This window comes from Protomyctophum parallelum, assembly GCF_964188405.1.
Source record: "Protomyctophum parallelum genome assembly, chromosome: 14".
Taxonomy (NCBI): domain Eukaryota; kingdom Metazoa; phylum Chordata; class Actinopteri; order Myctophiformes; family Myctophidae; genus Protomyctophum; species Protomyctophum parallelum.
The window spans coordinates 13376972-13397040 of NC_139709.1; the positions used below are offsets into that span (position 1 = coordinate 13376972).

A 20069-nucleotide genomic window follows, 5' to 3' on the forward strand; every position below is an offset into this window, starting at 1 on the left:
AAAAAAAACCTTTAGTACCAAACAATCAGGCAGTCAGACAGACAGTTTTTTTTAGTTGTATACGTCGTCTGGAGTTTCTCACATATTCCTGCTTCGAGACAAATGAAAACAACCGTTTCGGGATCTTTCAACAACAAAAGAGTCATGTTTTTTTTTTGTTTTTTTTTAAGCTTGGGGCTTTTTTTTTTTTTTAAGACTTGTTTCATATTTCACAAGTGTTCCAAATCAAGATTCATCAAAAAAGAAGGCGGCTTGTGGTGAAAAGGACAATTTCAGAGGCTTGCTGTATAAGGAAATGATCAGACTAAAGCATTCTGATGTCTTTGTGAGGTATTAAAGTCTGTCGCCATTCGTCTGTGGCCATCTTCTCTTCAACTACAGTGAAAAATCAAAGAAGTTTCTTTTTTTTCCGTCAGCCAGATAACCGGGAGGTCAGAAGTCCATTCACCAGCTTTTTTAAACTGCTTCGTTTAAGCTGGATTCCACAATTTCATGTGTATTTGTATTTGATTAAATCTTTTAAAAAGTGATAATGTGATAGACTTTGGTGGTTTCTCCTTGGTCCAGTTTTAATTTTGGCTCACCTAGTGCCATGTACCATAGTCACATTGTGTCCATTTTGCGCTTACTTTAAACTCTGGGGGGGTTGGGAAGACCACCCCCCCCCCCCCCCACACACACACACACACACACACACACACACACACACACACACACACTCCCCAGTAAGCTGGGTCAATATGAATATGGTCAATACCCTTATCGGTCTGAACTTTGACACAGATGTGCACAGATGTGTATAGTCTCTCAGGACAAAGGTTCTTGAGGCAAAAATGGTCCCAATTCTTACTGGGGACTGTTTTCTTTCTCAAATTGCAGTGTTTACCACACCGCTCTCTTTCCAACCTTTTTCCACCGGTGATTGAATGTACCGATTTTTTTTTATCAAAGTCACCATATCACAACCGAATGGAAAAGTGAGTCCAGGCTGGAGCAAAATTGTCTTGGTAAGCTTCCATGGCACGGCGGGCGTTACTGGCCAGAATACAAGTATGTATTTGTAGCGAAGGAGGCAGTGCTGTGCCCTCTGCATGCGACGGTGGGAGGATCCATCCTTTGTCCTCATGCCGTGGCATGTGCGGGTGATGGCATGGCATGGCTCTAAGATGGGCCATATCGGTCGCACAGCAGGACAGGAGCTGGCCTTTTGGACCTTGTTGAGACCCCCACTGGGGGGGCTGGCTGGGCACCAGGACAAGGCCCACAGCCTGGCACAGAGCCCCACAACTCCTCTGTGTGTGTGGGGCCTTATATGGAAACAAAAGAGGGCTCGATTCATGGAGGGTGGGAATAAGAGTGTACAGTACACATAATGGCCAGCTGGCCCCCGGGGGTCTGCAGTAAACCCACGCACAGATGGAGTTTTACTGATGACTCAAAAAAGGAGGGTTCCCTGTGGGTCTGTGTCGTCACCACCACCACCAGGCCAAGGAAGGAGACCTCTTTCACCAGGGGGGGTGTGTGCGACGTATGCGTGTGTGTGTGGGTGACAGGTCGTGTGTGTGTTCGTTCGTTCGTCCATGGGGGGGCGGGCGCCGGCGGCTGGCTACTGTCCCGGGACGTAGGGCCAGCTGATGGAGCTTCCGGAGAGCTGCATGTCGCGGATGAGAGTCTCGATGGGCGTCTTGCCCACCAGGCGCATGAAGAAGAGCTGCGAGATGAGGCTGGCGGGCACGGCGCGCAGCGCGGGCAGGCGCAGCAGCAGGCGGCCGAAGCGCTGCGGCTGCCCGGGGTACTGCATGCGCTCGTACTCCGTCAGCGCCACCTGGGCCTTCTCCTGCAGGGACTCCACGTGCACGGGGTCGGTCAGTCCACACGCGTCTGTGGTGGGGGGGGGGTGGTGGGAGGAGGAGGAGACGGAATTGTTACTTAAGCCGCTCTGACCCGAGATCAGATTCATACGAGGTTTCCACTGGACACACACTGGTCTGATTAACCCATTCTGACCCGAGATCAGATTCTAAAAAAAGTGTCAGTCGTTCTTCGATTTTTCAAAAATAGTATCGTAGCACGCCACTCGGTGGCGCGCTATGAGCTTGTAGATCTGCTATTTTTCAATAGCTAAAGCACGACATGATGCCAACACCAAAATGGGTTCCTGCCCAGAATGGGTTAAAGCCGTTTAGACCGGGCGAGGACCATTCTACAAAATGATCTTCTAACGTCGTGACGGTTTTCTTAAAAACCCTGGGTTTCTGTGTCAGTCCTTCTCAAACATTCTCATGTCTAGGAGCCCCAAAAATATATGTAATTGGCCGCCGACCCCCCCCCCCCCCATCTGAAAATATGTTGTTCCAGGGACCCCCCCAGAAGCAAAGATTTGAGTTAAAAATGTTCGCTCTAAAAGAATATATATTCAAAGATTTGCAACACTGTCACGATTTTTCAAAAATAGCAGATCTACAAGCTCGTAGATGTACGAGCTCGTAGATCTGCTATTTTTCAATAGCTAAAGTATAACATAATGCTGAAAACACCCCCCCCCCCCCCACCCCCCCCAGAAGCAAAGATTTGAGTTAAAACGTTCGCTCTGAAAGAATACATATTCAAAGATTTGCGCCACATAGCAGATCTACAAGCTCGTAGCGCGGCGCGCCAGATATTATCCCTTACATAAGGTGACACAGATGCGTCCTCAGGTCTGAATGGGTTAATATTGTGTGGGCAGGTTACGTAAAGAGTCGTGATCAGCATGGAAGAAGTCCGAGGTGCCAGTGGATCATGTAATTCAGTGACCCTGACGGCCAAGAATACTAATGCAATGCCCTTATAAAAGACCAAGTAGCCAAGACTTATTTTCATACATTCTCTTAATTTAGATGCTATAAATGTCTTCTAAATGCTGACAGTTTTCTGAAAAACCCAAGTTTCTGTCAGTCGTTCTCAAACATTTTCAAGGAGCCCCACAAATATATGTAATTGGCCGCCGACCCCCCCATCTGAAAATATGTAGTTCCAGGGACCCACCCCAGAAGCAAAGTTTTTAGTTAAAAACGTTCGCTCTGAAAGAATATATATATTCAAAGATTTGCGACACATTTCACGATTTTTCTAAAATAGCAGACCTACAAGCTCGTAGCACAGCACTCGGTGCCGCGCTATGAGCTTGTAGATCTGTATTTTTCAACAGCTAAAGCAAAACATAATGCTTAAAAAACACCAAAAGGGGTCCAGAACGGGTTAAACGGACACTCTTAAAAGAACATACCAGGTGGTCTTTCCAAAGCATACAGAATTTATTTATTTTTCCCCAAGGATGCCATTGGATTTCATTCATTTAATAAGGTAGGGAAAATCTAATTACAAAGACTTGAAACACAAAACAAGTTAAAAACACAGTCAACTTACTGTGTCCGTTTTTCTTTTTGGTCAAAGTTATCATTGAGTTTGAACACGTTCAGAAGGGAACTCCTATCCGTTGTGATACCTTTCAATTAGGGAACCCCTTTATATAGCATTATCTGTTGCTGTATAGCAACATCATTGTTTAACCCATTCAGGCCGGACGTCGACATTAAAAAAAAATGTCTTCTAAATCATGACAGTTTTCTGAAAGATTTGAGGCACATTTTAACGATTTTTCAAAAATAGCAGCCCTACAAGTTCATAGTGAGCTTGTAGATCTGCTATTTTTCAATAGCTACATTATAACAATGTTTAAAACACCGAAAGGGGTTCCCGCCAAAAATGGGTTAATAATAATTGTAAAAAAAAAAAAGTCTAACGTCTAAAACGTAGTTGAAAACGTGGATGGACCTGAAGTTTAGCGATGTTTTGTTCCTGGAGAAATTAGTTTTAGAAACTAAATTCAAACATCTACGATGACCTCAGAACACATCAGCTTGATTTTTATCACCTGAAAGTTTATCACCTGAATGTTGTAATTTATAATAATGGTGAAATCGTGTCTAAATCTGTGTTAAAAAAAAAAGAAAAGAAAAAAAGGTTGGCAGTAATGTCAAGTACAGTAGAGTTGTCAAATCAATGAGCTGAACATGCCATGACTACCAAGTACGGTAGTCATCTTCATGTAGTGTCATATGGGGGTTTGTTGTCTTTCATAATTGTCTTTTCTTGCATTGCAGTAAATAATACAAATATACATGTTCTTCCTTCCTCCAGTGATGTACAGAAGTGGTTCCCAAAGTGGGGTCCGGGGACCCCCGGGGGGGTCCTTGAGGGGAGTTCCAGGGGGTCCCCAGCTAAATGATAGTTTGAAACCAAATGGGTCTGTAACTCTGAGAGGGTACAAATGGAACCAAACGGACGCCAACGGGTCCGTGTGGTTCCATTTTGTACACTCTCAGAGTTAAATTAACATTGATTTTATAATGTAAATGTAAATTGAGGTCCCAGAGATAGAAATGCCATTAAATGGAGGTCTGTAGACTAAGGCTTCATCCACACCTACATAAACGTAGCGTTTTCGTTTTCATTTTCGTTTTTTTAAATCTCTCTGTCCATACGACACGTTTTTTTAAATCTCTCTGTCCATATGACCAATGGCAAGACCCATGCAAAACTCCGTTTACATTGTCCACACAGGGAACACACAGGCGGAGTTTTAAAGAAATACACTGTGGCAGGAGTTTTCCAAAAGATGCGTTTATATGGACCAAAAACGTGTTTGCGTGTGGGCGACCCCCCCGAAACGCATATAAAAACCTACGTTTATCCGTTTACCCGGATACGTGTGGACAAGGCCTAATATGCATGTCAAACTGGGGGTCCTTGAAATGAAACGGGTTGAGATTTCATTGCTAGAGCCGTAAAAACCTTCTCTTATGGGGGTCTCTGGCATATCCTTTCAAATGGGGGTCTGCGGGCTAATTAGTGTCAATTTGGGGGTCCTTGGCATGAAGGAATTTGGGAACCACTGGTGTACAGCAGTGGCTCGCAAATACTTTCATGCCAAGGACGCCCAAATTGAAATGCATTTGGCCACTGAAAGCCCCACCTAAAAATATTTGGTGCCAGGGAGGGACCACCATAAGAGATCTGTTCTGTTTAACATTTCTTTGCTGGGGATCCCCATCGAGGGCTCATTTTGACCCGGTTAAATGTTTTAGTTTGAGGACAGGACTAAACGGATGATTTCACAACATTATGAACGAGCCAGAGAACACTGAATTATGGTGGGGGGGGGGGGGGGGGGGGAGGCCTGGGTGCTCGCTGCCTTGGTTAGAGTCAAGCATCGCGAACCAACTGGTGGCGTTTGTGCTCAAATTAGCCACCAGGCTGCAAACGGTGGACATTCTTTTGGGCTTCTGCTACCTCACACCAGGCCAGAAGGATATGTATGTACTATGTACGCGTGTGTGACGTGTGTGTGACATGTGTGTGTGTGTGTGTGTGCGCGTGTGTGTAAATGATTACACATTTTAGTCAATGCTAAGAAACTTTCTTCAGCATCTCATAAATTAATTGGAAGAAGTCAATAACAGCATTTCTTTGCAGCGGCCAGACAGCAATCATTTATGGCCATCATTGGTGATGCTTGTCCGTGTGTCCTTGAACAAAATGGTGCTCATAAATGTTTCAAGTTGACTATGTGGTTGTAACATATGTGACCGAATTTTCGTTTTTTCATATCATATGAAAGGAGGGAATCATGGCTTCAAATTGACATATCGGTTGTTCAGTTTGACCCACCAGTTTTGGAGATATGGCTTATAGAGTAATGTCTTGCAGAAAACAGTGAGTAGAGGGGAAAAAAGGCTTGAAAGGTTCACTTCTGTGGCCTCTGACGTTACACCTAGCTACATGTTTAAGCGTTTATTTCATATTTACATTTATTTCAGACATGCTCTAGTATGTTAAAAAAAAAGGTCTCTCAGTCTAATCTGGCCACATATTGTTTGGATATTTTTGTTCACTCATAATGGTTGTGCACATCCTGTGACTTGTAAAACAGTCTCTGCAAGCATGAGAGGCCGCTCTTCTCAATGTGATTAAAGAAAGGGATTTTAACCACCAGCAGTAACTCGACACCCACTTCACCAGTGCTGGACTCACTGTCTGTCCCATTGATTCACTATTTTGTTTAAAATAGATCATCTATAATGTATTTCACACTGTGTGCTGCAGTTTTAAATTACAGCATCGAGTTACTGCAGAGGAAGAAAAACCTGAATGTCGTTTCCTAACTATGCCACAAGATGGTGCTATAGCTACAGAATGCACCATCTAACTTGGTCACCTTGACTGAGAAGATTCTTCAAGGCCCTCAAAGAGTGCACAAAATTAATGTCCCAATACGGGTCCATTTGGTTGCATTTGCACGCCTGTCCGAGTTCAGTTTAACATTTCTTTCATAGCCAATGTTTCTAACTCAAATCTTTGCTTCTGGGAGCGTCGCTGGAACAACATATTTTCAGATGGGGGTCGGCGGCCAAATACATATAGTTTTGGGGGTCCTTGACATGAAAATGTTTGAGAACCACTGACATAGAAACAGGTTTTTCAGAAAACACGCGGGTAGTACCGTGTTGTTCCGAATACAAGACAAATCATCAGATACACTGGCATTCCTGAGGAGCAGCGACTGTGTGTTTTCTTTGTGACCTGGTGAGTTGTAGAGGACGAGTTTCATTTTGTTTTCTACTGTCCACTATGTCTGGAAAGAGGAGAGGTCGCACAGCTCGTATTGATTCCCTGAAGAAGGCAACTCTGTTTGCCGAAACGTTGGAAATAAAAACTTGCATCGTGACTACGAGCTGTGCGACCTCTCCTCTTTCCAGTCAATTTTATCTCCCGCGGTCAGCACCTCTTTACTACTGGTATGCGCTCCAACCTCCTTGTTTGTTTGATTACTGTCCACTATGTGCCATGATTTAAGAAACTCTTTATTTGAAAAAAAATCTGGATAAGAATCCAGTCTGAATGTTTTATGTTCAATTGGTGGTTGCAGCAATGAAGTTTTTGTTTTAGGAAAATTCATAGAGAAGGCATGGCAGTTACGTAGTATCCATAAGCAACTGTCTATATGTTTTTGTTTTATGATGCATCACTGCGTTATGTAACATTTTGAGAGTGTCTTGTAAACCCGTGCGGGCATCTTATGATGTAGGACATTAAAAACAATCTTTCTAAAACGGGTAGTCCCAATACTTCATTCTGATTGGCTGGTTACCGTCACGTGACCGGTGTAAATTTCACAGATAACCCACTCCTTCAATCACTTTGTATCAAACTGCAGCCTTGTAGCTGAACTGGGGAAGGGGAGCGCTTGATTGCTTTACAAACACATGCCGTGCGGGCGTCTAAGCACCGCCCGGCTCATATGACTGAATGTGTGGCTCCAGGCAGCCCCGTAAATACATCAAGCGTTATTCTTCCGTCACTTAGGCTACTTGCCGAGCAAAACAAGGAAGTGTTGTGCCTCTGGCTCGCTCGCTCTGGTGGCGCAAATCGTAGCTACTTTTGTGAATTTAATAGTTTTATTAGGTTAATATTGCTATGTTTGTAACCGTTTTAGAAAAGCAATAAGCAACTCGAGGCCCCAGCTTACCGGGTATTTTACACTGGCTGGGAGGTAGAAGACCCTCTGCTGCGCGTCGGGTCTGCCTACGCCCCCAGCCAGTGTAAAATACCCGGTAACCTGAGACCTCTCGTGGCTTATTGCTAAAATATATCTATAAGACAACCCCCATTTCTTTCAATAATCATTTGCGTAAAAAGAACATTGAATGTCAAATAGTCTAGTCCCCGATTTTAATAGGACCCCATTTTTTTAAGGATATTTACATTGCAAAAAAAACTGTCATATGTTCAGGCCAGTGTTGTTTTTGGCAGCACATTTAGATTTTAGTTTTAGTCATGGTCTCTTGAATAGCTTTCATTTAGTTTTAGTCACATTTTAGTCACCTGTAATGTTTTAGTCGACTAAATATCATGAGATTTTACTCGACTGAAATCTACGGTAGATTTAGTCGACTGAAATGTATTTTGGCGGGCGTGGCACGTTGTGAGCTTGTAGACTGGCTATTTTCAGCATGCAACCAAGTGTAAAATGACTTATACTGGATCTCTTGTCCACTAGTCCCTTCCTAACATTTTAGCCTACGGTAGTTTTTATTTGTTGACCAAATTTGAGTATATAATATAGTCTAAAGGCCTGGATTTTCGGTGGTGAGGTGACCACCGCTCCGGTGGTGAGCTGACCACCGGAGCTGAAATAACGTTGAGCGGTGGTGAGTAAAAACAGAGAGAAGGGCTGGAGCGGTGACGGTGGTTTGCTCTTCACCGCGGCTTGTGACGTCATGTTGTAGTTCGGTGGTCACCCCACCACCGTAAATCCAGACTATGTATGAGCCTTTAGTTTTAGTAATCATAGCATAGTTGTCATTTAGTTTCCATTAATTTTTCATCCGTGGAAAAAGGTAGTCGACGAACATTTTTTCGTCATAGTTTCAGTCGACGAAAACAACTTTTGGTTACCTGGCGAGAAGAGAGCGATGGCCTTGAGGCAGCTGTACTCGGCCGAATCCACCTGCAGCCGGCTCAGCTTGTCCACCTGGTCCTGGAAGACGCGCACCTGGTCCATGAAGGACACCACGCGTTCCGCCGACATGGGCGACGAGTGGAAGCCGGCGGCGGCCAGCAGCGGCGCCATGTGGAGGGGCAGCGCCGACTGCGCCGCGTTGAGGATGAACAGCTCGCTCCAGCTCAGCCGCAACAACGCCACCTGGCGGGGGGGGGGCGGGGGGTTAAAAATCAAGGTTCTTTATTGACCCGTGTATAGACCTGAGAAAATATTCTATACAAATGCCTTCTAAATCCTGACGGTTTTCTGAAAAAACCCTATGTTTCTATGCTTGCTAGGCTTGTTTCCATTGTGGTCCTCTGTATAATATCGTAATCGGTCGGAAATCGGTATCGGCAGATACTGCAAATGGAGATTGGATATCGGTCATAATTTCATAATCGTGCACCCCTATTCTCCTAATCAAAATTCTGGGTGTTAATGTCAAGACATTTACATGTCCTCTTCACAACAGAATGATCTTAAATAAATGTAGTTTCAGGCATATTCGTCGAGTGCGAAGCACGTTTGCGCCGCCGTGAACCCGATTCAAACGGTGGTTTTTTTCCTAACCTGGTCCGACACGGGCAGCTCGGGGAAGTACGGGATGTTCCTCGCCCACTCGATGGTGCTGAAGAGCAGCCGGGCCGCCAGCTCGCAGATGTTGTCGATGCCCATGGCGTTGTCGGGCCCGCCGCCCGCCTGCTGGTTGTACTGGTGGCCGTAGCGGCTGCTGGGGTAGGGCTCGGCGCGGAGCAGCTGGGAGATGAGCTCCGACACGGGCTGGCCGCCGCCGCCTCCTCCTCCTCCTCCTCCACCGCCACCGTTGTTGTTGTTGTTGTTGTAGAACTCGCCGCCGAGGCCACTGGCGCCCCCTAGCGGGGTGATGGACGGGCTGAGGCTGGGCTGTGGCGGGATGCGGCCACGTTGGACTGCTGGAGTAAAGGGTGGTGGGGGCAGAGAGGGAGAGAAAGAGAGAAAGGCAGGGGGGGGGGGGGGGGGCAAAAAAAAGAGAAAGAAAGAAAAGATTTTAAAAAAAGAAAAAAGGAAAAAAAAAAAAAAAAGACAAAGAGAGATAAAGGAGAAGAGAAAGAAGGAAAAAAAAAAAAAAAAAAAAAGATTTAAAAAAAGAAAGAAAAAGGGAAAAAAAGAAAAGAAAGAAGGAGAAAAGTAAAAAAGAAGAAAAAAAAGAAAAGGCGGCAACAAGAGACAAAAGCAGGAGGGGGGGAGGGGGGGTTGGGGTGGAATGAAAAAATTAGGAGAACAGGTTGTTGGTGCAAAGTCGGTGGGGGGAGGAGGGGGGGAGGAGCGGCAAATTTGAAAACATGTAACGCTCGCTCTAGTGGAGGAGGCGGTTTGACTAGATTATCAACAACAGACTGGCCTTGACCAGATTAGGAAAGCTCTTAATTCCCAGATTAAAAGGGGGAGCACAGAATTGATTCCCCCAGACAAAAGCGGTGGAGTTGCGGAAGACGTTAGCTAAGACTGTAGCCACATACATTATTACTACTTGAAGGTTATCTCCAGAAATAAACACATTTACCACAGGCGGAGGATATCTTCTCTTTTTCTATTTTTGGGGGGGGGGGGGGGGGTGGAGGGGATTTCAATTTTTGGAAGATTAATTCTGCACCGCAGGGGAAATGTCAGGGTGGTTATACAAGCTTCTCTTGTGATTAAGTTCTTGTCCCTTAACTGTTATTTTAACCCATTTTGGACTGAGGTCGATTTAAAAAAACTGGAATCTCAGAGATAATTCACATTCCTTTGTTTATCATCCCCAAACTGAACACTGCATAATTAGTCATTCATATCAACAACACAGCAGGGCAAGATTTAAACATCTGTGGGCATGAATGATCAATTCCAATACCGTTATGAATAGAATATAAATCAATATTAATTAAAACGATAGGATTGTAATCAACGACAAAAGTCAGTACACGTCAAATTTATAAGGGAATATTGTTTTAAAGCATTATGTTATACTTTAGCTATTGAAAAAAAGCAGATCTACAAGCTCATAGCGCGGCACTTGTTGCCACACTATGAGCTTGTAGATCTGCTATTTTAGAAAAATCGTGAAAATGTGCCTGAAGTCATTGAATATATACTTTCAGAGTGAACGTTTTTTTAACTCAAATCTTTGCTTCTGGGGGGGTCCCTGGAACGACATATTTTCAGATGGGGGTCGGTGGCATATTACATATAATTGTTGGGGTCCTTGACATGAAATAATGAGAACCACTGATATAGAAACATGAGGTTTTTCAGAAAAAAATACATTTTAAAAATACTTTAAATTTCGACGTTAGGCCTAAATGGGTTAAAGCTAAATCTACACTAACTTTCTTCTTCGACCCCCGGACTTGAACCCAGTTTCCTGTGCGAGTGCAGCCACTTTTACCATTGAGCTAATGCCTTGCCTTCTTGCTCAGGGGATAAATGTAATCTTGGACTCTAGTGCGCGTCCGAGCATAGGCCTGGTAACGCCCGTCTTGACTGTCCTCCGAGATGAGACGTTACTCCGTGGTGGGAAATGAACCCATTCTGACCTGAGATCAGATTCTAAAAATGTCTTCTACATCCTGACAGTTTTCCATTCCGACCTGAGATCAGATTCTAAAAATGTCTTCTACATCCTGACAGTTTTCCATTCTGACCTGAGATCAGATTCTAAAAATGTCTTCTACATCCTGACAGTTTTCCATTCTGACCCGAGATCAAATTCAAAAAATGTCTTCTATGTCAGTCGCTCTTCGATTTTTCAAAAATAGCAGACCTACAAGCTCGTAGCGCGCCACTCGGTGGCGCGCTATGAGCTTGTAGATCTGCTATTTTTAAATAGCTAAAGCATAACATAGTGCTAACACCAAAATGGGTTCCCGCCCAGAATGGGTTAATGTAATCATAGTAAAATAATACAATATTATACTAAAAAGGATAAAGGTGAAGGGAAAAGAGACCTTTTTACAGTACAATAATGTTTCACGTTTACACATGCAAATTACAAATGCATTACACATTCAACACAAACACTTTATTTAGAACACACCCAAATCAAAACGGCATAAACAATATTAGTTTGCCTATTCTACATATGCTTGCGGAACTCGACTACGTCTCGTTCCCGACCGCATCACTGTCGTGGCAATAATCACGTTAAACCACACCCTCTCGTGTAATATTGCTTAATTGTACCTACTCTACCATACAGATTGGACAACATTATATATTCATAAAAAGAAAGTCACATGGTGCCACTTTTAAATCTGTGAAGAGCAACCTGCTAGCTTAAACAACGCGACGCACGCACCTCCAGAGCAACATGGAGGCACCGTTCAATAAACGTACCTGCAGCATCACCAGTCTGTGTACAGTACATAGCCGCTATCTATTTATCATTTATTTAATTCAGTTACATTTGAATCACCATCAAACACTGAAGAACAATGTTAACACTCCCAATTGCCCCGGGGGTTATTTATCCATTAAATCAGAGCGCCCAGCGATTTATAGGCAGCACTTTTCCTGACGGACCGGATGTTATCCCGGATGTGGATGTGGCAGCTAAATGTAGCCAAAACACTCTAGGTGCATACTTAAACTTCTGTGATGTCACTTCAGTGATGCTTGCGGAACTCGACTTCGTCTCGATCCTGACCGCATCCCTGTCGTGGCAATAATCACGTTAACCCACACCCTCTCGTGTAATATTGCAATTCTACCACAGTTACCCTTAAAACTAAGAAAATCGCTGAAAGAATATATTTTTTTAATGACAGATGTAGTCACTACGACCACAAATGTCCCAAGAAACTAGCTAGCCTAGCCACCGAGTTTGCTAGTGCTCTGGGAGAACAGCTGAATTATTTGTTTTGATTAGTTGTTGAACGGTGCTGGTTTAACCCACGGCTAGAAGGCTGATTCAACCAATCAGATTGCTTCCTCGAAACGACCTGTGGTAGAATGAAGTTTAGACTAGTCATTGGTTAGACATGGGTTAAGGTTAGGTTCAGGTGTGCTGCACCGTGGGAGCTTAGGTTTAGGGTGAGGGTTTGAGATAGGTTGTAGTTGTAGGACTAATGACTGGTGGGTGAATGTAATGCACAATCTATGTAAAGCGCCATGGATAAAAATGCACCATTTTAACATGGTTTTGACTTCATTTCCACTCATGACGAAATCCCTGCTGGATTGCAGATCATCTGATCATCAAGCCAACAAGGCACAGCCTAGGGATTCTGTAGATATAAGCGGAGGCTTAGAGCCGATAGAGGTCTGCCTGAATGAATGACTGGGACACAGGTGTCTAAGCACTATATTAAGCCATTAAGTACATTGCATTGAACCGATATGCACAGCTGGCTTATATTAGTCGTGATAGGGCACAGCACAGCCCATGTATGCTAGTATAGACTCTCTATGTTACCAGAGCTCATGCAACGTTAAAATCGCATTCCAATTTCCAATGCATTCATATTTATTCCTTCACAAAGCACAGGCGTTGAGTACTTGATAAAAGGTCTTCAGGGTTCTTAAAATGACTACCTTTAACCCATTTTGGACTGAGGCTGATTCTACAAATGCTGATAGTTTTCATGAAAAACCCATGTTTTTATGTCAGTGGCTCTCAAACTATTTCATGTCAAGGACCCACCAAATAAATATATGAAATTGGCCACAGACCCCCATCTGAAAATATGTTGTTCCAGGGACCCCCTCCAGAAGCAAATATTTGAGATAAAAACGTTCGCTCTGAAAGAATATATATATTCAAAGATGTGTGCCACATTTTCACGATTTTTCAAAAATAGCAGACCTACTAGCTCGTAGCGTGCTACTCGGTGGTGCGCTATGAGCTTGTAGAACTGCTATTTTTCCAATAGCTAAATTACACCAAAAGGGGTTCCCGCGCCGCAAAATGGGTTAAATGTTGCTTTCTTATTTCAACACTATTGAGCAAAACGGTTTGCTTTATCCAATATAAGCGGTGTGTTCCAGAGGCAATAAAGACGGATAATAATAAGACTTATGGGTCAGGATAGGAAGGTACCTTCTTTGCGCATGCCGACCCGGAAACACTTCTTCAGTCGACAGTACTGGCACTGGTTCCTGTGGTGCTGGTCGATCTGGCACTCTCTGTTGGACCTGATAAAACGTAAACATTAGAGATGTTATTAATATTACGGGATTGCTGTGGCTGATTTATGCCCAGGACAGACAACCACCGTGGTGGGTCGGTGCTGGCCTTCACTAGTCAGCGTTAACCCATTTTAGACCCTGAGGACGATTCTACAAAATGTCTTCTGAAAGCCTAATCGGTTTCTGAAAAACCGTATGTTTCTGTGTCAGTGGTTCTCAAACAATTCCATGACAAGGACCCCCAGAATTATACGAAATTGGCCACCGACCCCCATCTCAAAATATGTTGTTCCAGGGACCCCCCCCCCCTGGAAAATAGTAGACCTACAAGCTTGTAGCGTGGCACCGAGTGCCGCGCTATGAGCTTGTAAGATCTGCTATTTTCCAATAGCTAAAGTATAACGTAATGCTTAGAACACCAACATGGGTTAATATTATGGGACTACCGTGCTTGATTTATGCCCAAGACAACCACTTGGGTGGCAAGCCTTCACTTGTATATCAGTCAGTGTTAATCAAGGCTAATGCTTTCTTCGCCGTAGCAGCTACAGCAATCATGTTTTGGACCGGTTGACCTCCACTGTCAGGCTGTATTATATGCCTTCACCTCAGCAAGCAGCCCCGTCCGCTTTTTTTTTGTTGAAGCATCCAGACAATGCTGGTAAATAATTGCATAACCAGTGCCACTTCAGGCCAAATGCAAATGGAAGAGAAAACTAAGGGCCTGGCTTGCAGCCGGCAGTAAACATGATTTGAAACAAAGCAAGCTTCCTTCCATTCAAAATACACTTTAATATATGTAAAGCTGATTTCACAGATTATGTAAGTGTCTAGGAGCCGACGGGGTGCCTTATTTCCTTACATGAACGACTGAAACATTAATATTGCATCACGATCATGGATTTTTCATGTGGCTCGAGCCAACTGTATTCGGAGGACTGGAGGAGACGTATAGCCCGCCGCTTGACTCACCGAGACCGATTTCGTGATTTCAATCACATTTGTAAATTTCATTTGCATTTGGAAAGTACAGTTGCGTTTGTCCCTGGCCGAGTCCAGACCGTAAACACTGTAATGTCATTTCCCATGATGTAGGTCATGCACACAAATTGAAATGTATGAACCTACAGTATGTCAATGGAGATAGCCCTATACTTCCACCATGAGAGACAACAGACGCCAGAAGGTTGGGGTTTTTTTTGTATGTGAAGCACAGTAGTGTAAATCGTATGATTAGATATTCCTATACTTCCCCAATGGAAGACGACAGAAGGTTTTTATTTTTTTTGTGTGTATGTGAAGCACAGCATTGTATGATTAGATATTCCTATGCTATCAGAACTGTAATATGAGGAATATTATGTTTGCGGCTCTAATGTGAGATGAGTCACCCCCCCCCCCCCCCCACACACACACACACACAGACACACTAACAGACACGCACACACACAGACACACGATATGCTGTAGGCAATTTTTAACTGCTCGGCAGAGTCAGGTTTTGTCTTAATGCATGACTCATTATAGCAATTTGTATCCATTTCCTTTGTAGACCCGAAGTATCCATTATACATTATAATGGAACAGAGATTAAATATTTAATTACAATACACACCCTCACCATGGAACGTAATGTAAACATGAATGTGTCACTGTTGTGTGTGTGTACGCAACGTGAAGAACCATACCTGTACAGTAGTGGTGCATGTCCTGTAAAGATATACCATAAATATACAGTACCATTATAACTAGAGATGCTCCGATAATCGGCCAGTGATCGATGATCGGCCATATCGGCCAATATTCACTCTGATCGGTAATTGGCATTTCATTCAATTTACCCTATCTGGAGAAACTAATCTTTTACACCATTTAACCCATTCTGACCCGAGATCAGATTCATACGAGGTTTCCACTGGACACACACTGGTCTGATGAACCCATTCTGACCTGAGATCAGATTCTAAAAATGTCAGTCGTTCTTCGATTTTTCAAAAATAGCAGACCTACAAGCTCGTATCGCGCCACTCGGTGGCGCGATATGAGCTTGTAGATCTGCTATTTTTCAATAGCTAAAGCATAACATGATGCTAACACCAAAATGGGTTCCCGTTCAGAATGGGTTAAGTGGTGTAAATGTCAATCAGATATATAGTATAATATCATTTTACAATTTTGTGACAGGCCTAAACATTCACCCCGTCCTCCCCACACACACGGGGGGACAGTTTTGACCTTGGTTTTCACATATAATAATTTTGGAAATATTAAAATTTGCAACATTTCACAAGATCAGTATCGGACCTATCGATAACCAATAACCAATAATTCCACTGACCTTTATCAGTGGTTCTCAAAACATTTTCATCTCTATTGACGATTTGTCGGGCAGAACCAGACAACTCCAAAATGTTCCTTTTTGAGGAAATTATTATTATTATTAATTTTTTCAGGAAATGAAGAAAACCTTTTGATTTTGAGGGGGGGTGAAGTTAGCTCATGGGAGTTTTGACAGAAGCACATTTTAATACTTTCCATTGGTTCAATAATTGTTCAGTGGTTTCTGCCAGACAGCCCCGATATGCATTAGGCTACCTAGCCAATACCCATTATCTAATGTAGATAATGGGTATTGGCTAGGTAGCCTAATGCATATCGGGGCTGTTTTGCAGAAACCACCTATGCCGTTGTGAGCTTGTAGATTCTACAAGCTCACAACGCATTGTGATGTGACGTGTTGTTGTGAGCTTGTAGACTTGTCGTTCTATCGTTGAATTGCTGAAGTACAAAATAGAGTTACATTTATTTAGATTCTTTAAAAAGAAAATAAATCACACCGTGTGAAGTGAGGGTCGCAAAATGTATCAAAGTCTAACTCGTGTTGATATGGCGATGTACAGGTGATGTAAAACAAACGGTGCCAACACAAACATTAAACACCATTAACAATAAAGAGACAATATGACGTAATGAGGCACATGATGATGTACATTTTCCCTCCATTGTCAATGGCGTTTACAAAACAAACATTGAACTAAAAGACAAACATTAAACCTGTGTATAGGAGGGGCTAGCACCCCTCCAAAATTATATCAAGTAATACAGCTGGGGGGAGGGATCCCATGGGATCCTCTCAAGGGAGCCTGCGGGTTTCCCCTGACCTCAATTTGAGAACCACCACTGATCATTAACAACATGTGTGTATTACTTACTTGGCCTACTTGGCCTAAAGCAGTGGTGGGCAACTTTGACGATGGAGAGGGCCACTATATTTCCACACTCACTCCAGAGGGTTCACATTGCTGTCGTAGCAAAGATAGCAGATCTACAAGCTCAAAACGTGTCACACTGCGACGCGTTTTGAGCTTGTAGATCTGCTATTTTTGCTATATTCATTGAGCTACTAATTTAGACTGAAGTAATTAAAGCGGGTCATGTTTGCATGCCGTGGAATTGTACCAGCTGAAACCAATATTATATCAGTATTCTGATATTACCCCTGAGGGTGTTCACTCTCCATTCCGACATGCTGCCACTCCTACATTGACTAACCTGAGGGCCACATTAAGTGAAGGTGGGGGCCGCCAGTTGCCCATGTATGGCCTAAACAAGCAACCAATAAAGCCCCCCTCTCTCTCTCTATCTCTCACCTGCAGGTGTAGTTGAGGTTGCGCCTGATGCTCCTCTTGAAGAAGCTCTTGCAGCCCTCGCAGGTGAACACGCCATAGTGCTTCCCGCTGGACTTGTCGCCGCAGACCACACAGTCCACCACGCACGCCTTGTCGTCATCTCCGGCCTCCATGTCGCTGCCCCCCGCCTGGGGAGAGCCGTCCTCCTCCTCTGCCTTCAGGTAGCCCTTGTTGTTGTCCCCGCCGAACCCGTTGGTGCCCCCGTTGGGATCGCCCCAGCCCCCACTGACCATGGCCATTTGCTAAGGGGTTACCAAACCAGTGCTGAGGAATGCCCAAGAAAGACTCTTCTTGGTTTGCTGTCAAAACTGACAAAAACAGTGGTAAAAAAAAAAGGAAAATGAAAAGCCTTGTCTGTTTGCCTCCTCTCTACCTGAACAGAGGAGGTTACCAAACCAGTGCTGAGGAAAATGGGGACAGGCAAGCCAAGAAACTCTTCTTGGTTGCTGTCAAGCTGGCAAAAAGGGAAAAAGATTTAAAGTCTTGTCTGTTTTGCCCTCCTCCTCTCTACCTGAAGAGTGTCGAGATTCCCTTTGTTTGTCGTGTGAGCTCACGTGGATATTATATTGTTTGTTTTTCCAGGTTGGGTTTTTTTTTTTTTTTTAAAGGTTGGAAAGTATCCTCAGTTGAACACGAGGAGCAGACATCAATAGGAGTAAACCATGGTTCAAAGGAGGCGTGGAGGAGAATGTTTGGGCAGAGAAAAAGGAAACACCAAGTCTAGTCTCCTCCCACTCCACTATGACCTGGAAACAGTCTCAGCCTGATAAACTTTTTTGTTTTGTTTCTGCATGCCTGTGTGTGGATCACACAATGCCTTTTTTCCTTCTTTCTGTACCCCCACTGTTAGTCGCTCTTTGTGCAATTTGATTTCTCCTTCGGCCCAATCCCTGAGACTCTTCGTCTTCACAGACTGTCCAGTTGCAGGTTCAACGCCTCAGCCAAATGAACCTTTCACAGAGGAAACAATGAGTCAAACACACAATATCACACACAAAAAAGAGAGCAAAAGGCAGCCTTCTTCTTGCCAAACAGCTTGCACATGACAATGTGAAACAAATTGCTCTGCTGCTGTACACAACACACATGCCCTCCTTTCTAAAATTCTCTCTGTGAAATGTCTCTTGCTGTACACAACACATGCCCTCCTTTCTCTCTCTCGCACACACACACACTGACTCCCTCTGTCTGTGTGGCCACTAGCCACAGTAATGGCTGAACAAGGACCTCAGCAGCACAGCTCGCCCTTAGCAGCACATGCCCAGAGACAGAGAGACCATGACGACCACAGTACCCCTCTCACACAATAATTGGTGGCTAGCTCGCTCATAGCAACCACTGTCCACAAAGAGTTATGTTTTTTGTTTTTGTTTTGTGCTATACTGCCGTTAACATTCAGCATACAAAATTATGTACATGCTGCTTACCTCGGAAGGAAATGTTAGACGCACCGTCCGTCTATGGCTTCCGTCATTCGGAAGGCGTGTTATGGGCTAAAAGAGAAATACCCTCTTCTTCTTCCTAGTGCTTCCTTCCATCCAGCGAGACTGGGAGCAAAAACAACAGGGCACACAGACACAGAGCTCTCCTAGAATGTGATCTTCTGAGCGGCAGCCTCATCCTGACTCGCCACAAATAAAGCCCCGGCTCCAGATCTTTCCTCCACAAGCAGCAAAACAACTTGATGGCCACCACCACCAACACCACGGACGGTTCACTTTCTTGTGGCCAAAAGGGTTTTCACCCGACCGATCGAGGCACATCCAGCTGTTAACCTTATAGCGGTTAACAGGCTACGTGGACCGTCCGCCCCGACCCTCTCCTCTTCTCCTGTCCACGGGATAGATCCGAAGGAAGTGCTCCCTCTTCTTCTCTCTCGTTTGTTGTTGTGAGCGGTCTGGGGTTGTAGCAATAAAGCTCTTTTGGTTCCGGGATTGCTTCCTTCCTTCCTTCCTTCCCTCCAAAACAAAACAAAAAAAACAGGAGAGGGCAGCTAGCGGACCGGGAGTGCGGTCCGTTCAGAAGCTCTCCATAGCTTCCCCGAGCGCTTATAATACACAGGCTTCTCCCTCCCCAACCTTTTGTCAGTGTTTGCCCACCAAGAACTAATGACTTGCGGCCTAGCCCTATGTGCTCCTTTCCGTCCCTCCTGTGTGTGTGTGTGTGAGCACTCTGCACTGAGTGAGCAGCCTATCCCCGTATAGCTTTAGCCTCAGACAAATGGGGGGAAGGGACTTCTCTCTCTTCTTCCCCTCTCTCTCTCTCTCTCTCTCTCTCTGTGTGGCTCCAACGTCCACAAATTGAATTAAGATTAAAAGGAAAAAAGGGCAGGGCTGTAGACAGACTGGTCTCTCTGAAGCTACCATACAACACTTCTCTCTTCCTCTCCCCTCTTCTTCTGTCTGTTTTTCTCAACCTATGTGTGTGTGTGAGGGAGAGAGAGACAGCAAGACAGAGGGAGGGACAGGGAGTGTGTGCTGAGGGGGAGGGGGCAGTCCAGTGTGTGTGTGTGTGTGTGTGTGTGTGTGTGTGTGTGTGTGTGTGTTCACTCAGGGATTTGACACTGCTATTCAAGCCCTGCGGTTACCATGGTGCCGGCTGCCTTATATGGCTATTGGAGTCAAAGAGCAGAGAGTGGGTTGTGTGTG

At 44.4% G+C, this 20069-nt stretch overlaps 1 protein-coding gene across 2 annotated transcripts; it reads right to left on the reverse strand.

Annotated features, from left to right (window-relative positions):
• Positions 1–1603: 1603 nt before the first annotated feature.
• Positions 1604–19803, reverse strand: LOC310871081 (nuclear receptor subfamily 2 group F member 6-like). 2 transcript variants are annotated; one of them, XM_083782554.1, is made up of 6 exons: positions 18849–19803; positions 17383–18372; positions 13644–13738; positions 9158–9516; positions 8500–8746; positions 1604–1881 (listed from the first exon to the last, which is right to left on the reverse strand). In XM_083782554.1, exons 2-6 carry the CDS (start codon positions 17658–17660, stop codon positions 1607–1609), a joined length of 1254 nt encoding a protein of 417 aa, XP_083638680.1. In that variant the 5' UTR covers positions 17661–18372; positions 18849–19803; the 3' UTR covers positions 1604–1606. The 2 variants fall into 2 exon arrangements, with proteins under 2 accessions (XP_083638680.1, XP_083638679.1); XM_083782553.1 differs by having other exon boundaries at positions 9158–9519.
• Positions 19804–20069: the final 266 nt, after the last annotated feature.